Below are 18,264 nucleotides of genomic sequence, written 5' to 3' on the forward strand. Positions count from 1 at the left end.
AGCATTTTGTGTCTAAAGAAGAAGAAGGTTCCTGTTGAAGAATGAAGACTTGAAGTGATAAAGTGAAGGTGGGTGTGGGTGAAGTGATCAGGTAGGTGTGTGTGGCTTGGAGACAATCACGTATCCCACTTGGCAGATGGGGTGGGCGTGTGGGCTAAAGGTCATGGGTTATGGGTACTGGGTTAGTGGGCTAAAGGTAATGGGTTATGGGTAGTTTTTTTTTAAGGGAATTTGAAATATTATAAATGATTCGACAAATTAAGTTCAGCATTTACAATTTTTTGAGAGACTTAAAGGGTAAGAATGAATTCGACCGTTGGTGTCGAAAAACAAAGGCTCTCCCAAAGAAAGGCTATAGGAGTAAAACAGTATCAGTTGTTAATAGTGTTTTGGTATTAAGAACAATAAATCGTAAGTTATATTTATACATTTTAAACAATAAATTATTATTATTATTATTATTTTATAGTCGCATTTTTTAATTTTTTTTAATTTTTTTAAATTTTTCCCCATCTGAACAAAAATCCTAGCTCCGCCACTGTGTATAATATTAGTGTGTTTTGTATAATAATTAATGGGTTACTATGTTAGTTAGAGTGAGTTCGATCTTCAAATAAAATGAGCGAGAAAATGTTAGCTTCAAGAGCCATGTTTTTCAAGTAAAGTCTTGCGAGAATGCTGAAAATCACACAATTTATCCAACTGAAATTTCTCAGTTTCTGTACAAAAACTGAGATTTTTTTTTTTTTTTTTTTTAAAAAAAGAAAAATTTCTAAATCTTTGGACAACGATGATTAGGTCATATATTTTTTTGAGAGCCTCCAAAATTAATTAAGAGAAAACTATATTTAAGCCCCCAAACTACCGACTGTTTTTTAAGTAGCCTACTAAACTACCAACCTCGTACTATGGCCCCCCAAACAACCAAATAGTGCCAAAAGACCCTTTTTGTCGAAATATTCCTATAATACCCCTACCACGTGTCATATATTCAATTAAAAAATAATAAAAATTAAAAATTAAAAAAATGGTTAAAAAAATTGAAAACAAAAAAAAATGAGGGGTGACTAGAGGTGACTCTAGTCACCCCCATAGCCGATCTAGGGGTGGTCGAACCCTCATCAGTTTTTTATTTTTTATTTCTCTTTGGCCTTGTGGGGTGGTCAAACTACCCCTGTGGGCCTTGGGGGTGATTCGGCCACCTTTAAGGGCAAACCCTCAACTTTTTTTTTTCTTCTCTCTTTGGCCTTGTGGGCTGGCCGAACCAGTACATTAGACCAGCCATAGGGGTTGCTGACCTTGGCCAAAATGGGGGCTGGTCAGCCACCCCCATTGGCCAAAATTTGGTGCAGAGCCACCCCTTCGTATTTTGTTTTTTAGTTTTCTTTTTTGAAAAAAATATTTTTAATTTTTCTTTGATTTTTTAATTTAATTTTTTAATCTTTTTAATCGAATATATAACATATGACAATAGTATTATAGGAATATTTCGACAAAAGAGTTCTTTTTGGCATTATTTGATAGTTTGGAAGGTCATAGTACGAGGGTTAGTACGTAGTTTAGGGGGCTATTTAAAAAACAGCTGATAGTTTAGGGGCTTAAATATAATTTTTCCATTAATTGATTAAAAGAATTCATAGTACCACCATACTAATGAACTTGTAATTAGCTGGATTTACTATATTAAACACTAATGATAGTATTATATAGCGGAAGATGAAAACTAATGATCTGAGGAGAAACTAAAATATCTTCAATAATATCATTTACGTACTAATATCAATGCAAACACATAACTTCCAGAGAAATATTAACTACAATATTTAATGTGATTTATCTATGCTACGACAAACCTAACTATATATATATTTATGAGCCATTGGCTTGACATCTTTAGTCCATTGAAATACTCAACCCAATTGTCCCTTAACCTGTTTATCTGCAAAACATCAAGATGTTTCATATGTAGAAATGTAACTGCGTAAATGCATGACTTGGTAAGTAAATAATCATGAAACTTGTTATACAATGAGTCTTAAGTAACAAAATGGCTCCATCAAGTGATAGCGTTTTTAAAATAGAAAAGTGTGCTAAAATATTGATACATCAAATTCTAAGGTGTGTCAAAAATGCCATTTTTTTTTTATTATATTTCTTTAATACCCTTATTCTCTTAAAAATTAGAATAAAAAATTAATAAAATAAAAAATTTAACTAAACTATTTTTTTAAACAACAAAAAATAAGGAAAAAAAAAAAACCCAAAGGGGTGGATTAATAATAATAATAAAATAAAAAAAAATTAAAAGAACTATTTTTTTTTTTGGATAAATACAAAATCAGTCTATATAGTTGGCCTAAATTAGAATTCACTCTCTACAGTGTACAAAATAATTCAAAGGTGCTCGGAGTATGACAAAATAACAGTTTACTCTTTGCAGTAAAATTCTGTCAAAACAGTTGACATATTCCACTAGTGTGTCATGACAGCACAGTGGTTGGCTTAAATTACAAATCGCTCTATGCGGTATAAAAAATAACTTAGAGGTCTTCGGGGTAGGCCAAAATAACCGAGGACCTCTAAATTGCTTTTTATACCGCATGAAACGATTTGTAATTTAGACCAATTACATCGACTAATTTTGCATGCATCCCTATTTTTATTTTGCAATGAGCGATTTGTAATTTAATTAGCCAATCACATGGACTGATTTTTCATTTGTACTTTCTTTTTTTTTTTTTTTTTTTTTTTTTTTTTTTTTTAAAAATTGTTTGGTTTAGTTTTTTTTTTTTTTAAGAGAATAAGTGCATTATAGGAATATAATATAACGTGGCATTTTTGGCACTCCTTAGTAGTTTGATGTATCACTTTAACACACTTGTCACTTTATGGGGCTATTTTAAAAACAATTGTTTGTTTAAGGGATTTTTTATATTTTTCCTAACAAAATACATTCCTTAAACCTTGGTAATTGAAATTGTCATGGGCTTTAGAAAATTGTTAGGGAAAAATACAATTTACCTTCCCAAATTACCACCCTTTCTCCGGATGACCCTCCCAAACTACCAAGGCTTGCACTTTAGCCCCACAAACTATCAAAACATTTGAAAAATGCACATTTTAACAAAATATTCCAATAATACCCCTGCCATGTGTCATTTTTCAATTAAAAAATTAAAAAAAAATCAAAACAATTAAAAAAAAAATTAGAAAAAAAAAAAACTAAAAAAAAAAACTAAAATTTATTTTTTATTACTCAACCACCCCTTCGGTTGGTAAACGGATGGTGACCGGAGGGGTGTCGAGAAGATCGGGTTGCAATAGGGAAATAACCCCACCCCAAACACCCATATTTTTTTTTAAAAAATAATAATAATAATAAAGAAATAAAATTTTAGTTTCTTTATTTATTTTTTTATTTTTTAATTGAAAAAATGACATGTGGCAGGGGTATTATGGGGATATTTCGCCAAAATAGGTCTTTTTCAAAGATTTTGGTAGTTTGGGAGGACAGAGTGCAAGCCTTGGTAGTTTAGGAGGCCATCTGGGGAAAGTGTGATAGTTTTGGGGGGCTATCTGGAGAAAATGTGATAATTTGGAGGGCTAAATTATATTTTTCCCAAATTGGTAAGTGTTGCATTCGTTATTATGCAAATGAGGAAAATTAATTTATTTTGAAATAGAGTACGCATAATCTTAGGGACAAATCACATGTTATTTTAATGTAGAAATCATGTTAATAGGTTCATTGTACTTAATTATACATAATCCATAACTTTCCTCCATATAGTCTATTCGAGCTCTTAACCCATTCTCGATAGGGTTTGCATTGTCTCAAGGTACCAATAGTACAACACTAGTATCCTGGTGAAACATGCATATCTTCATCGCTAATGGCCCTACCAGATTTAAACATTGGGTGATCCACACCACTAACAATGCCGTATTTGTAACTACCATTTGTATATGGTTGCGTTGGTCACCTATAAAACTATTGGATCCATGGTCAGACAACATAAAAGTAAATTATGGACTATAGAGTAAAGTCCTTATACCCATGTGCCCGCCATTCGTACATGTACATGACGATCCATATATCACATGTTGATTTACCAAAACTCATTTATCATATGTAGTTATAATCATTTGTTGAAAACAGTAGACTCACAACATAATTATTTAATTAAAAACATGCATAAAAGATATCATAATTTGTAAAGAGAAATCACACATTTGCATGTTAAAACTGATAATCCCAGACATCTTAACTTTATGTCACTACAAGTCACATACTTATGTTACGTATATTCCTTACTACAAATCTTATTCTTATAAGTGAAACCTTAATAATGCATTAAAAACCTTAGTATTATCCTTTTATGTCTGCATTGTTAGTTGAGTTAATCGTTCGATGCTGACCATAAACCAAAAGTTGCCTAAAACTCCTATCAAAACCTAATTTCAAGTTCAACCAAACTTCCTAACAGTCCTCGAAAGCCTAGTAAGCATCATCCATTTCCAAAAAATATCTAACTTATCATTAAATCTATCATATTCAACCTAAAAACTCAAATCAATAACCCAAATTAATAAACTAAGGAAAGACAACCTAAGCAGTAACTAAACATCATGCTAATATCTTATAACAAAAAATAAATATGAGATTAAGGCAAGGGGATATCACTTTTCAAGGTAGAACTTAAGTATCCTCACTCTCTCTCTCTCTCTCTCTCTCTAAGGTTTTTTTTATATTTATTTTTTATTATTTATTTTATTTTATTTTATTTTATTTATTTTTAAGGCAAGGGGATGGCAAAATGGCTGTAAGGGGCGTAAAGATGAATATAAAGGTCTCCCATGCACGTTCAAAAAAGCTGAGCTGTCAAAATTTAATTGCATGATGGCTATCTCGATCATTCAAACATCGAGGGTCGATGGTTTGTGGACAGTTGTGCAATAGTCATTCAATGTGGGATTGATCGTTTGAGGCAACTACACATCGATTGTTTGTCGTGGGATTGATCGTTCGAATCTCGAAATTCATTTTAAATGTTTTATTTTAACGTACTTTTAAATACACTTTATAGAAAACTTGTTCATGCATGCATATTAAAAATATTTTAATAAGGATTTCGTACATAATATAATTTTTAGAATATTTAAAGATCTAGGTTTTGTAGTTTCTTTATATATTATTAATAAGATAATTGTCATGTGATTAGTCTAGGTGTTATAGAGGAGAGATAGTTTCGAGAATCTAGAAATTCGACGTATCCTTGAATGATTAATCATACAATGTGGTTTCATTATGGCATTACTACTCTTTGAAGATTCTTTTAGGCAACTGTATGTTGTAGGTTTTGAAATTTGTGGCATTTTGTTATGCATTTTAAAATGAATTTTAACCAAATTTGTGAAATTTGTGGTTCAACTCCACATTTGGAACACAAATTTAGGCCAACCAACTTCAAAAATCTAGGGCCCTACTTTATACAATGTTTAAAGGCATGCTTGAATTTGAGACATCACTATCGTGATGATTTAATTGGATAATTTTCATTGGGGTTGCCATTCTAGAAATTTGAGATATTGACATTGGTGACTTCTCGAGAGACTCGGTCCATCAATTTCGTCTTATTTCGCTTTCTTAGTAAGGTCTGGACTTGTTTTTCTATATAAAATCACTTAGGACGGCTTAGGTCACAATTCATGATATATTTTCTCCATTTTTCAATAAGAAACACTCACGAGTTGAGTTTTCTCATATTTTACCTCAAATTATTGATTTTGTTCTTTGTTTTGGAAATAGTTGAGTTTTATGTTTGTTATTTATGTGATCTACTACATTACGCTGCATTACCATGAGACCTTATCACCCAGGACAGCTTTCCTCATCCAAAGCTAAGGTGACTTTGGAGCCTGGGTCCCTAGACCTCCCTTAGGATCTTTCAGCCATTAGGGCCCAAAATAAGGCCCAAACTTTCAGCCCATTGACATTCCAAAGGGGAGGGGGCTCATAGAATATCACGAGTGAAACACACCATATCCATTCCTACAACGTATGCGGCCAACTGATCGTGGGTACCTAAGGCAACATAATCCACCCTTTGCTATCTTGCCACCTTAAGAACTGTTTTGCAAGGAATTTCTATGGAGAGAAACTAAATTCCTGTTACAATTGAAACTCTTTGAAATTACTTATAAAGTCTAGTTTCACCTAGTAAAGAGTTAATATGGGATTCAACATCTATATGTAAACTATGATACCCAAGAATTAGTCACACATTGGATTGGTAGATTATGAAGGTGTTGCATGAGTACTAATCCCATACTAGTTCCTTATTAGGTGTAATTGTGCTTTATAGATGATTTCAAGAAGTTTCAATCTAACTTTGAATAGTCCTTTTAGAGTAATTTTGTAGATGTGGTAAGCATTTTTCTTGGGTCATGACAAATGGTATCAGAGTAATCTAGTAACATCACGTGGGGGACTGTATCACGACATGAATCCTAAAAATGATGTTAAGGATTTTAGTGGGGGAGATTGTGATACGCATAGATTAGTCCCCCATCAGGTAGGTGGATTACAAAGATATTGAATGGGTGCTAAGTCCTATAATAATTCTTTAATAGGTGACAATGAACTTTATAAGTGATTTTAAAGAACTTCATTTGTAACTTTGGTGCAGATGTTATTACCATTTTCCTTGGATTGAGACATTAATTAACATTTTGGGGTTTTGCAAAAGCCATTTTTTCCCGCATTAGTTTGTATCAAAGCCACGCTTCCTTGTACCAATTTCAAAGAGTCTCGTTTGATGAGCGTTCAACCTTCTAGAGTGTCATGTTTAAAGTCGTGTTAATTTGTACAAGAATCTTCTCTTATTAGAGTATGAAATAAAATTAGTTGTAATGAAAAGGAAGTTAATTAACAATCACAATTTGAGAAAAAATAAAATAATGGACACGTTAATTTTTCGTCCGACATTTACATAATCTTCAACTAGTTGATCTCAACCACTTTGGCTAGTGTCAATATAGCATGGACAGTTGTAACGAAAAGGACATTAATTAACAATCACAATTTGAAGAAAAAAAAAATTAAAATTAATGGACACATTAATTTTTCGTCTGACATTTACATAATCTTCAACTAGTTGATCTCAACCACTTTGGTGTCATTATAGCATGCGGATTGGGTAGTTGTTTTGTTTTTGTTTTTGTCCTTTTTACATGCTTCTGGCCTTTGATCATTTTCATTTGACATTTAAGCCCCGTTTATTTTAGCGTAAAGCATTTTTTGTTCGAAAATGTTTTAAGTTGAAATCATTTTTCAAGAAAACAATTTCAACTGAAAACATTTTTCCAACATTTGGCTCTTAAGGAAAATCAATAAATATTTTTTTTATATTTTCATTCAATCATATTAACCTATAAATATCAACTTTCATTCATAATATAAAAAATATTAATATAAAACAATTAACAAAAAATGACCTAAAACTTATGTTTAATTAAAAAAAAAAAATACACTTATTGACTAACAATGATCAATATATATTTTCAAGTTAAGAGAGCCATAAATAACATTCAACAGTACATTAATTTAAACTCCCGACAAAATTCAATCGTAAATATTACCATTCAAGTTCAACCACAAATATAGCTATCAAGTTTTGCACAAAGTACTTCCATTCAAGTTCAATCATGTATGTTATTACAATTAAGTTAGTATTCTATTACATATCGTTAATACATAAATTTTAATCTCCATGGTTTTTGAAGATTTTTTTCAACCAAATCTTTCTAAGTCTAGTATTGGTTGCCAAAAATGCTCTTGTGGCCTTCTCATCGTACATCAAGTGGTCAAATGAAAATGCAATTAACCATAACTTCGTCATATCCTTCCATCTTCATTACTAAGAAGGGTTGGGGAGGAAAAGAGTATGTGAGAATAGAAGGCATTTGGAGGTAGGATTGAGATAATCTAGTGCAATTGCTTGACCATTTTGCTGCCAGGCAGGTGTTTGGGAAGCTCGAGTATGTTATTAGCGGCAACTTTTAGAAGTCGCCACTAATGAGATATTATTAGCAGCAACCTTTAGCGGTCACCGCTAATGAGATATTATTAGCGGGGACCGCTAAAGGTCGCCGCTAATGAGACATTATTAGCAACCAATGTTGCTGCTAATATTTTCCCACAATAGCCCGTGCAAGGTAAAAAATTCCCGCCAAATTATTAGCGACGACCTGAGCCTAAAAGTCAACGCTAATATTAATGTCTTTTTTTTTTTTTTTTTTTTTTTTTTTTTTTTTTAAATTGCTGTCCACTATTAGCAGCCACTTTGGTATCGCCGCTAAAAAGTTAGACGCTAATGAAGCAGATTCTTGTAGTGCCTGCTCAGGTAGGTAGGCCCCATATGGAGCCGTCTCACAATTGGTTGCCTAGGCGTGTGAGAGTGTGACAGAAAATGATTACACAAATGAAAAGCGTAAATCATTTTGTGCCTCGTAAATGTTATTTTTCTTAGTTAACTAAAAACATTTTCAGGTTGACCAATATTTTATGCGGCACCAAACACTCAAAAATAAGATTTTTTTTCTTTTCTTTTCAAAATAACAGTAACAAACAGATCGAGCTTTAATATAAGCACAAAAACTTATCCAATTAATGACCGAATTTCAACTTATTAAAGATATTATTGAAAATACAATTGGAGGGTAACAGGTTGTAGTGATATTGTCTTCACTTCTCAAGACATTTTGATTTCTCCAATATGTATGTGATTTATTACTCCAAATACTATCATTTTTTTTTTGCTTTACATATTACCGAATACCCAGGACCTCCAAAAAAGAAATGGGTTCAATAGCCTCCGTTCTTATTGTTGTTGGCGTGAGCTGTAATATAATGTAAAACAGGAAAGTATATGGCCCTGTTGCTAGAATATATTTCCCTGTTATGGAAGGAAACTGATTGTTCTGTGATTATGGCACGATACTAGGCTTGACACTTGTATAGGCCAAAATAAGGTGTAGAAGTTTTGTCTATTTAATTGTACTAAATCAATGAGAGAATAGAGAGAAAATTCTACCAATTCTAATATTGTTGACATGGTATCAGAGCAAGGAATTCGATCCCTGCTCCGAAAAAAAATCTAGCCGTTCTTGTCTAACCCATACAGTTCAGCCATGGCCGGCACTGTCACCAATTCCGGTGATACCCCACCTCAGACCACCTCCATTCTTACCATTCTCACCAACCAAATGACAGCAGCCCTATCTAAAGTTCAAACCCCAACCCAGTCCATTGAAGGTCCAACCACTCCTATTGGTATCCGATTGGACAGTTCCAACTACGGCTTATGGTCCCAGGTTGTCGAGATGTATATCTCCGACAAAGACAAACTGGGATTTATCAACGACGACTATCCGCCACCACCGACAACAGACCCATCCTTTCGAAAATGGCAAACCGATAACGCCATCGTCAAAGGATGGTTGATCAACTCTATGGACCCGACCCTCATCGGAAATTTCATCCGATTTCCCCCTGCTAAAGCAGTTTGGGATGCTATTGCTACAACATATTTCGATGGGAGTGATACCTCTCAGGTCTACGAACTTCGGAGACGCGTTGCTCGACTGAAACAAGCCGGCGGCTCCCTTGAGAAGTTCTACATCGATCTGCAAGGTCCCTGGCGCGAGATCGACTTCCGGCGGCCAAATCCAATGGAGTGCCCCGCCGACATCCACCACTACAACGCCTTGCTCCCGGAGGACCGGGTCTACACCTTCCTCGACGGGATTGATGACCGGCTAGACAACATCTGGAGCGATGTGCTCCAGATGCGACCCTTCCCCTCCATCGAGCAGGCCTACGCCCATGTCCGCCGAGAGGCCCTCCGGCAGGCGGTCATGAGCGCCGGCGATCCCGATAGCATCTTCGGTGCCGTCCTTGCCACCAAGGGGCTGAAGTTGAATCCAGTCCCTTCTTATGCTGGTGCGGCCTCCAGCCCACACCCGAGAAGACCAAATGCGACCCCTAGGTCACAAAATTCCAGAACTACCCCTGGTGGCTTGAAGTGTTCTCATTGTGGAAAACAGAATCACACAAGTGATAATTGTTTTAAAAAAAATGGCTATCCTGACTGGTGGTATGAATTGTAGGCAAAGAAAAAAAATGATGGAACGGGTACAGATGCAAGCACGGGCAAGGTGGCTGTAGCGTTAGCTGAACCCCACCTTTCTCTAATTCCACAGGCCCATTCCCAGAATGCGGGACCCAACTTAGATATAGGTAATGTTGGTTCGGGTTTAGCTACCTCTTCAGGTAAGGGTGATCGTGATGCTTGACTCCTTGACTCCGGAGCCTCAGACCATATGACTTTTGATGAGACCAATTTTATTACTAGATCCCCCCTGCGACGCACTAGTGTTGCAAATGCTAATGGGGTCGTCTCTCCGGTTATCGGTGCCAGCACCGTGTCTTTGTCTCCATCTATACAATTATCACATACATTACTTGTCCCCTTACACTCACATAAATTAATGTATGTTAGCCAAGTTACTCAAGAATTAAATTGTGTTGTACTCATTTATTCTACATTTTGTCTTCTTCAGGATATTCTCACCAAGGAGATAATTGGGCGTGGTACTAAACAGGGGGGGGGGGGGGGCGCTATATTACGTGGATGACATCAACATGGGGCATGTTCTTCACATACGAAGTGGTGGAAGGGAACGACAAATTCAGTTATGGCATCAACGGTTGGGGCATCCGAATTTTGGTTATCTGAAACATGTATTACCTGATCTTTTTTCTAATATGGTGCTCTCTGATCTTAAATGTACTACCTACATTGTAGCCAAAAGTCATCGTAGTTCGTATTTATCAAACTAAAGTATTGTTCCATTTACTTTAGTTCACTCTGACATATGGGGTCCCTCTCCTGTCTCTACTGGTTCGGGAGTTCGTTGGTTTGTCGTTTTTGTTGATGATTGTACGCGTATGACATGGTTGTACTTGATAAAACATAAAGATGAGGTATTCTCAATCTTCCAATCATTCCATATGATGATCCAAACTCAGTTTTCTACTAAACTTCGAGTTATCCGCTCAGACAATGGCTGCGAATATGTCAATCAACGTTTCTGCACCTACTTCAACCACCATGGACTTTTTCATGAGATATCTTGCCCTTAAAACCCTCAGCAAAATGGTGTGGTTGAGCAAAAGAACCGTCTTATCCTTGAAACTGCCCGAGCTCTACTGCATGGCAACCATGTGCCTACCCTAAACTGGCCCGATGCGGCCTCCATTGCTGTCCACCTTCTTAATAGACTTCCATCCAAAGTCTTACAGTTTTAGACTCCTCTCCAGGTCCTGGCGTCTCATGTCTCCTTACCCACGCTCCTCATGTTACCTCCCCGAGTATTTGGATGTGTGGCCTATGTGCATCTTCACAAGAACCAACGCTCCAAACTGGACCCCTGTGCCCTCCGCTGTCTCTTCTTGGGCTACGCCGTGCACCAGAAAGGTTATCGATGCTATGACCCCTCTACTCACCGCATGTATGTCACTATGGATGTCACCTTCGTAGAGTCTGAACCATTTTTCCCAGCTCCCAACTCTGCCCTTCAGGGGGAGACAAGAGATGACGAGCAGAATTGAGTACACTTTGATTGGTCTACAATACCTGACACAGGAACAAGTGAAGCACCACAATCAGAGATAGGTGAGCCCACAGGGTTAGATGAACACATCGAGCAACCTATAGAGCAGCATGCATCATCAGAACATGACACACCTCCAGAAGTTGAGACAAGCCCCCCCCCCCCCCCTACTCTACAGTACCTGTCGTCCCATCTCCTGAGAATATCGCTGAGGTAAGCAATCTTAACACACAGTCTGATATCAGTAACTTAAATACTCCTATTGGATATACACTACCTTTCAGGGAAAATCGTGGCAAGCCACCGAAAAGATACTCTCCTGAGGATGAAGAGCGAAGATCAAAATACCCAATCGTCAATTATGTGTCTACCAGAAGATTATCTGAACCCCTTAGAGCATTTGTGCACGTACTTTCCTTGACTTAAGTTCTAGCTGGAGTTCAGGAAGCTTTGTCTAATCCAAAATGGACTCAGGCAATAAAGGAAGAGATGGAGGTTCTACTAAAGAACGACACATGGGCCTTAGTCCCACTACCTGAAGGGGAGAAAGCAGTAGGATGCAAATGGGTATTCTCCATCAAACACAAGGCAGATGGATCTATAGAAAGATACGAAGCAAGACTTGTGGCAAAAGGCTATACGCAGACATATGGGGTAGACTACCAAGAAACGTTCTCACCAGTTGCAAAACTAAGCACTGTAAGGATTTTGTTATCTCTTGCAGCCAACCTTGACTGGCCACTACATCAATTCGATGTAAAAAATCCTTTTTTACAAGGTGATCTTGAAGAAGAAGTGTACATGGATCTTCCCTCGGGATACACGGCTTCCACAGAAACCAAAGTCGTGTGCAAACTGCAACGAGCACTGTACGGTCTGAAACAGTCACCTGGAGCGTAGTTTGGGCGATTTAGTATGGCAATGCGGAAATACGGGTTCAAGCAAAGTAACTCAGATTATACACTATTTATAAAGCATAGATTGAGCAAGGTAACTGTGCTAATAGTATATGTGGATGATATGATTATTACGGGAGATGATGAAGAAGAAATATCAAGATTACAGAAGGAATTGGCCACTGAATTTGAAATGAAGAACTTGGGAGGACTCAAGTACTTTCTAGGAATGGAAGCTGCCAGGTCCAACCAAGGAATATTTCTCTCCCAAAGGAAGTACGTGTTGGATGTTTTAACAGAGGTAGGAATGTTGGAATGCAAACCAGTTGATACTCCAATTGTTCAAAATCATAGACTCGAAGAATACCTAGACCAGACACAAACGGACAGGGAGATACCAAAGGTTAGTTGGCAAACTAATATATCTCTCACACACTCGTCCAGACATTGCATATGCGGTAAGCGTAGTTAGTCAATTCATGCATAATCCTAGTGAAGATCACATGGAGGTTGTAATCCGGATACTGAGGTACTTGAAGGCGTCGCCTGGAAAGGGGCTCATGTTTTCAAAGAATAGTTATTTAAAAATTATTTGAATAGAATAGCTAAAAAATTGAATTACAACAAGTTTTCCCATCTTTTTTCCTTTCTCTAAAAAAAAAAAAGTCAAACTCATTTCTTCACATTAACAAACAACTTTCTTCACTTTTCTTTCAAAAAAATTTCAAAACTACTTTCACACTTATATCACATTTATTAAATTTTATTACTACTTCAGGCGGGAAAACATAAATGGAAAAAAAAAAAAAAAAAAGCTTTTCCAAACACCTTCAGTGTTTCCAGACGTGATTCTAAATTAAAGTGTCAATCATCGAAACATGACAAGTGATGTGTTACTAGTTCTTTTCCTGTTGGATAGAATACCTTCATATATAACTATCATTTCTATCTTACAATACTGATATGACTCTTTTAATTAAATTTTAACTTTTTTAACAATAATTTGTTCTTGATTAAAACTGACATATCAACGTTATGCAGTTAATAGTTATAAAATAAAACCATGGTTGTTAACCGTATTGTTGGAGATCGACGTGAGAAACGCGATGGAAGTGGGAGTTGTTGAGGTGGGTGTGGAATATCTAGTAGTCCCAAAATAGACTAACTAGGCAGGCCGTATATGTGGGAGATTTTTCTTCAATTCAAAAAGGAATTGAAGGTGGGTTTTTTTTTTTTTTTTTTTTTTTTTTTTGATGCTTTTCACGAAGTTAATTCTAAATTAACACGTACACACTCCCTTTGATGATAGGGTCAAATTTTGGTGTATATTAGGAGATTGTGGACAGATTATGGTGCGGTCGAAATTGTTGGGAGAGGAGATTGGTAACCGTTCATATTGGTCTCATAAATTTGGAGGAAAAGGAGTCCTGCGGCCAAGAGGTTTGACGTTCATACAAAAGTTATTGACAAAAACTTCAAATATCCTGTTTAATTGGAAGATGAGATCATGAAACTCACAGCTTAATTTTGTCCACGTAGTTATCCCATTCATATATATTTGCATATATCCAAGTCAAATGATTTGAACTTAGTGGAAGATTTTCTTTTTTCTTTTTGCTTTTTTCCTTTTTCAAGTTACATATTCCTGAAATTAGTATTAATTGATATTCAATATTTTTTTTTCGATTACCGTACAATTAGATGATGCAGTAGTAAAAAATATTTTTTAAATCAGTATTTATCAGTATTTTTTTAAAAAAAAGGGAAAGAATTTTACTTATAACCCATGTAAGATTTGAGAACTACATATTTCTCTCTATTGTATAATTTGTATTAATATTATGGGATCATTATACTGATATTTATAACAACTACACAACCATTTAAATTTTACTACAATTATGAATATCTATGACTATTCATCTCATATTTCACTATACATCTTCTAACGCTTTGACACTTTTTAAAGTTTGAGTACCATTTTTTAAAAGTGATGAAAGATTAAGGGTTATAAATGAAGTTTAAAAAAAAATTGAAAATTGTACAAAAATTTCCTAAATCAAATTACTTTTAAAAAAAAAAAAAAAAAAAAAAAAAAAGAAAAGAAAAAAAGAAAAGAAAGATCTATTCGAATTATAAATTCCTTGAAGGTGTGAAATCTAGAAGGCGAAAAGCTGCAAATATTTCGTCACAGCTTTGCCCCCCACCCCAAACGTCAAACAAACACGCGAACGAACTTGATTGTAACGTTGTTGGAATAATAAAAGTATGAGACTGTCATGATCATCAACCATTAATTGCGACTTATTATCTTCTATTATCTTTTTCCAATCCTCCCCATAACATTTCTTCCTTGACTTTTTCCAATCCTCCCCAACAAAAACTGCTCTATATTTGTACTACAACTACAACACAACAGCCATATCCTCCTAATTAATCAGTTAATCAATGGCCGGAGCGCCTCTCCACCTTCCTATCCTGCTTCCTTTTTCTTCCTTCTTCACCAAAACATTTTTTCCATAAAACAAAAATCAAACCCATTCTATTGAAACACAGAAAATTACCCATTTGACAAAAGCACTTGAGAAAAGGAGAATCCAAACACATATAATATATATAATAAAAAAAAAACGAAGACAGAAAAAAGAAAGAAAAGAAGACAAGAAAAAAGAAAGGAGGAAAAGAGTACTTGTGTAGGGAGAAGAGAGAAGATAGAAGGAGAAAGGGGTGGGGGTGGGGGTGGGGGTGGGGAGGAAGATAAATAGCACGTGAGCTGGAGTAGGGGAAAAAAGGGGGGAGGGGGAAAAAAATAAAAAGGGATTTGATTCATACACAACACCATCACAACAACCCCTCACATGAGGGTGGGCCCCAGTGTGTGGGGTCCACCCTCATGTGAGGGGTTGTTATATGGTTGTTGTGTTGGTGTTGTAATTTTAACATTTTCCAAATAAAAATTAGTGGTGTGTTAGGGTGACCTGCCACTAATTTAGTGGCATGTCTCTAATTTGTGAGGTGGCATATTCAACATGCCACTAAATTATTTAGTGACTTTTCATAAAATGGGTTATTGTAGCCACGTCACTAAATTACTACTTTTTTTTTAAAAAAAAAAAATTTAAAATTTTAAAATTTAAAATTTTTTAATTTTTTCTTTTTAGTGGGTGCCCCGTTGCAACACTTGCCGGGTGTCACACCCATCAAGTGGCTCTGGCCTTTTGTTTTTTTAACTTATGGTTATATTTTATTATTATTAACACTCTAATTCTATTGATTCATTCTCAGCCTTCGATCGTCAGAAAATTTTATGACGCACGGCATGAAGCGGTCTGACTCCATTTGACCTAAATTAAACTTTAATTTGAGGTCTCCGATAATTCCATTTCAATTTCCATATTTTATTTAATTGGACCTTAACCGCATGCACTCCTATTATCTCCGAATTTTTACCAAGTCCTTTCAACATGGACATGAAATATCCTATGGCAATTTTTTCATCGAAAAATTCATTTGAATTGACCTCTAATTTCTGAGTCCCACTCGATCTTTTGACGCAAAATGGGAAACAATAATATTCTTTTATGATATTTGATTTTTCTCATGTGTTACCTCCCTCCATAAATCTCAAACATAGTCCTTCCCGATTTAATAATTTATTATTTTGAGAATTTAAATTATTTAATAATCATTTAAAATTAAATTATTATTCTTGTGTGTATGTGCGTGTTCCACGTACGAATGCACTGGTTTGTGACATACAATTAAACTTTTTTTTTTTTTTTTTTTTGAATGAATTAAAATCTTTATAAATCAAACTCAACATGCAGTCAAACTACATACAAGTGTTCCAACTAGATACAATCAAGCTGCAGAATCAACTACAACCAAAACAGAAAAAACTCATTAGTTCTCAACTGAATTATAATAGACATTACAAAGAGAATCTTGGAGTGAACTTAGCTAAGATCTTAGTTTTTACTTCCTACCTGATTTTAGATATCATCTTCTCTTCGGTCATGGAAATTATGTACTCTCCCTATTATATATTGATAAATAAATAAATAGTTACATGATGGAGCAAGAAGGATTGCAGGGATACTCCTGGTTCATCTCGTGATAGATTGGGTAGTAATTAGGCACACCACTCGCGTACGGCCACATCAGTTGCACTTCCCCAACCTTTTTCTCTTCTTTCTTATCTTCTTTCTTCTCTTCTTTCTTCTCTTCCGCCACGCTTACTATATCTGCATGCCCCACTTTCTTCCGGATCAACTTCGTAAGTTTGACGGTGTCAATCCCTTCCCCTTTCACCTCTATCTGGTCCTTGTTGTCCCCTTTCAAACTTGCTGCTTCCACCCCTGCAAATGGATCGGAATAATATATATATATATATAATTTTTATCATTTCGATCTCTTTAATAAAAACTATATATGTTAAAATTTATGGGCCAAATTCACTCTCATAAGATTCTTTGAGAGAGGAGGTGACACCATGGCTTATGAAGAGGCCAGGTGAATGTAAACTAACCATTGTAGAACACTTTAAGATGTCCTCTCACGTGTGACACTATTAGACAAACATGTAGACAGAACGGAAGAAAGCCCAAAAGAAGAAAAGGAGAAAGTCCAACAATTGAAAGGAACTGACTATGATACTATATTAGAGTTTATGGGTCCAATTCACTTTCAAAAGACGCGTTAAGAGAGGAGGGAACACCATAACTTATAAAGAGGCCAAGTGAATGTAAACTAAAAATTTTGAAAACACTTTAAGAATATATGTATATATACACACACAACATGTTGATATATATATATATATATATTGTTACCTGGAACGCTAACTGCAATCTTCATGGCTTTGGTGCGGGGCTCCTGTCCAGCCATAATACAGAAAAAAGACTTCTGCCCATCCATGGACACCTTGAGCACCACAATTTGCTGCAGAAAGAATTTCAATTAGAAAAAGATTTCTTTCTTTTTGATTTACTAATTATATTAAGGTAAAAACAAAGCCAGAATTTGTATACCTTCATGTTGTTGGTTAATTTGTGATTATGAATGTAGGGGAGAGATCAGTATGGTGAAGAAATTGAAAGTAGAATTGTGTTGTTAAGTACTTGTTATTGTAGGAACGTCGTTTGGGATACTTCTATTAGGCCTTTCTGAAACTAGTCTATTAATCTGGTTGTGTGGACTTTTCTGCCTGTTCATTTTCTACGTAGAAAATGAACAGGCAGAAAAGTCCACACAACCAACGAACACACTGTTTTTGGCGGATTTACACGATTAGTCCGCTGACTCGTGAGTCAACCGGGCTTAGGTCGCGTTCTGTCAAATATTCAATAATATAATTATATTTATATTTCTGGAACGTACCGCTTGAATTTCATTTTCCATAACAGGAGGTCATGGAAGGGAGACCCAAGATTTGGGTCCCTTGAAGGCCCATTGTTGTCGTCACTCCCGACCAACGCCAATCCATGGAAGTCGACCTAAACCTACCGGCCAGTAATGGGTATAACTATATCGAATGAAATTATGCTAGGAATTATTTTTTTATTTTTTTTAAAGATACTGTCGCTTTTAAAATCTGTTTTTGCCTTGTTTTTCCATTTACGTATTCGGCAGAAATTCAGGCAAAGATATGTAGATGCTATTGATAGAAAAGAAGTATTGATTTGATTGGAAA

General features: G+C 35.5%; 1 protein-coding gene across 1 annotated transcript; it reads right to left on the reverse strand.

Moving 5' to 3' along the window:
• Positions 1-16,367: 16,367 nt before the first annotated feature.
• Positions 16,368-17,715, reverse strand: LOC133864875 (heavy metal-associated isoprenylated plant protein 16-like). The gene is made up of 3 exons (XM_062301303.1): positions 17,603-17,715; positions 17,405-17,513; positions 16,368-16,930 (listed from the first exon to the last, which is right to left on the reverse strand). The coding sequence occupies exons 1-3, from the start codon at positions 17,606-17,608 to the stop codon at positions 16,638-16,640; spliced, it is 408 nt and encodes a 135-aa protein (XP_062157287.1). The 5' UTR covers positions 17,609-17,715; the 3' UTR covers positions 16,368-16,637.
• Between the last annotated feature and the right edge of the window lie 549 nt (positions 17,716-18,264).

This window comes from Alnus glutinosa, chromosome 3, assembly GCF_958979055.1.
Source record: "Alnus glutinosa chromosome 3, dhAlnGlut1.1, whole genome shotgun sequence".
Classification (NCBI taxonomy): Eukaryota; Viridiplantae; Streptophyta; class Magnoliopsida; order Fagales; family Betulaceae; genus Alnus; species Alnus glutinosa.

Bases quoted from the DNA above. Each gene is read 5' to 3' on its own strand.
- LOC133864875 (XM_062301303.1), bottom strand. The intron at 16,931-17,404 runs GTAACAATATAT...ATCCATTTGCAG, and splicing joins GATTGCAGTTAGCGTTCCAG to GGGTGGAAGCAGCAAGTTTG.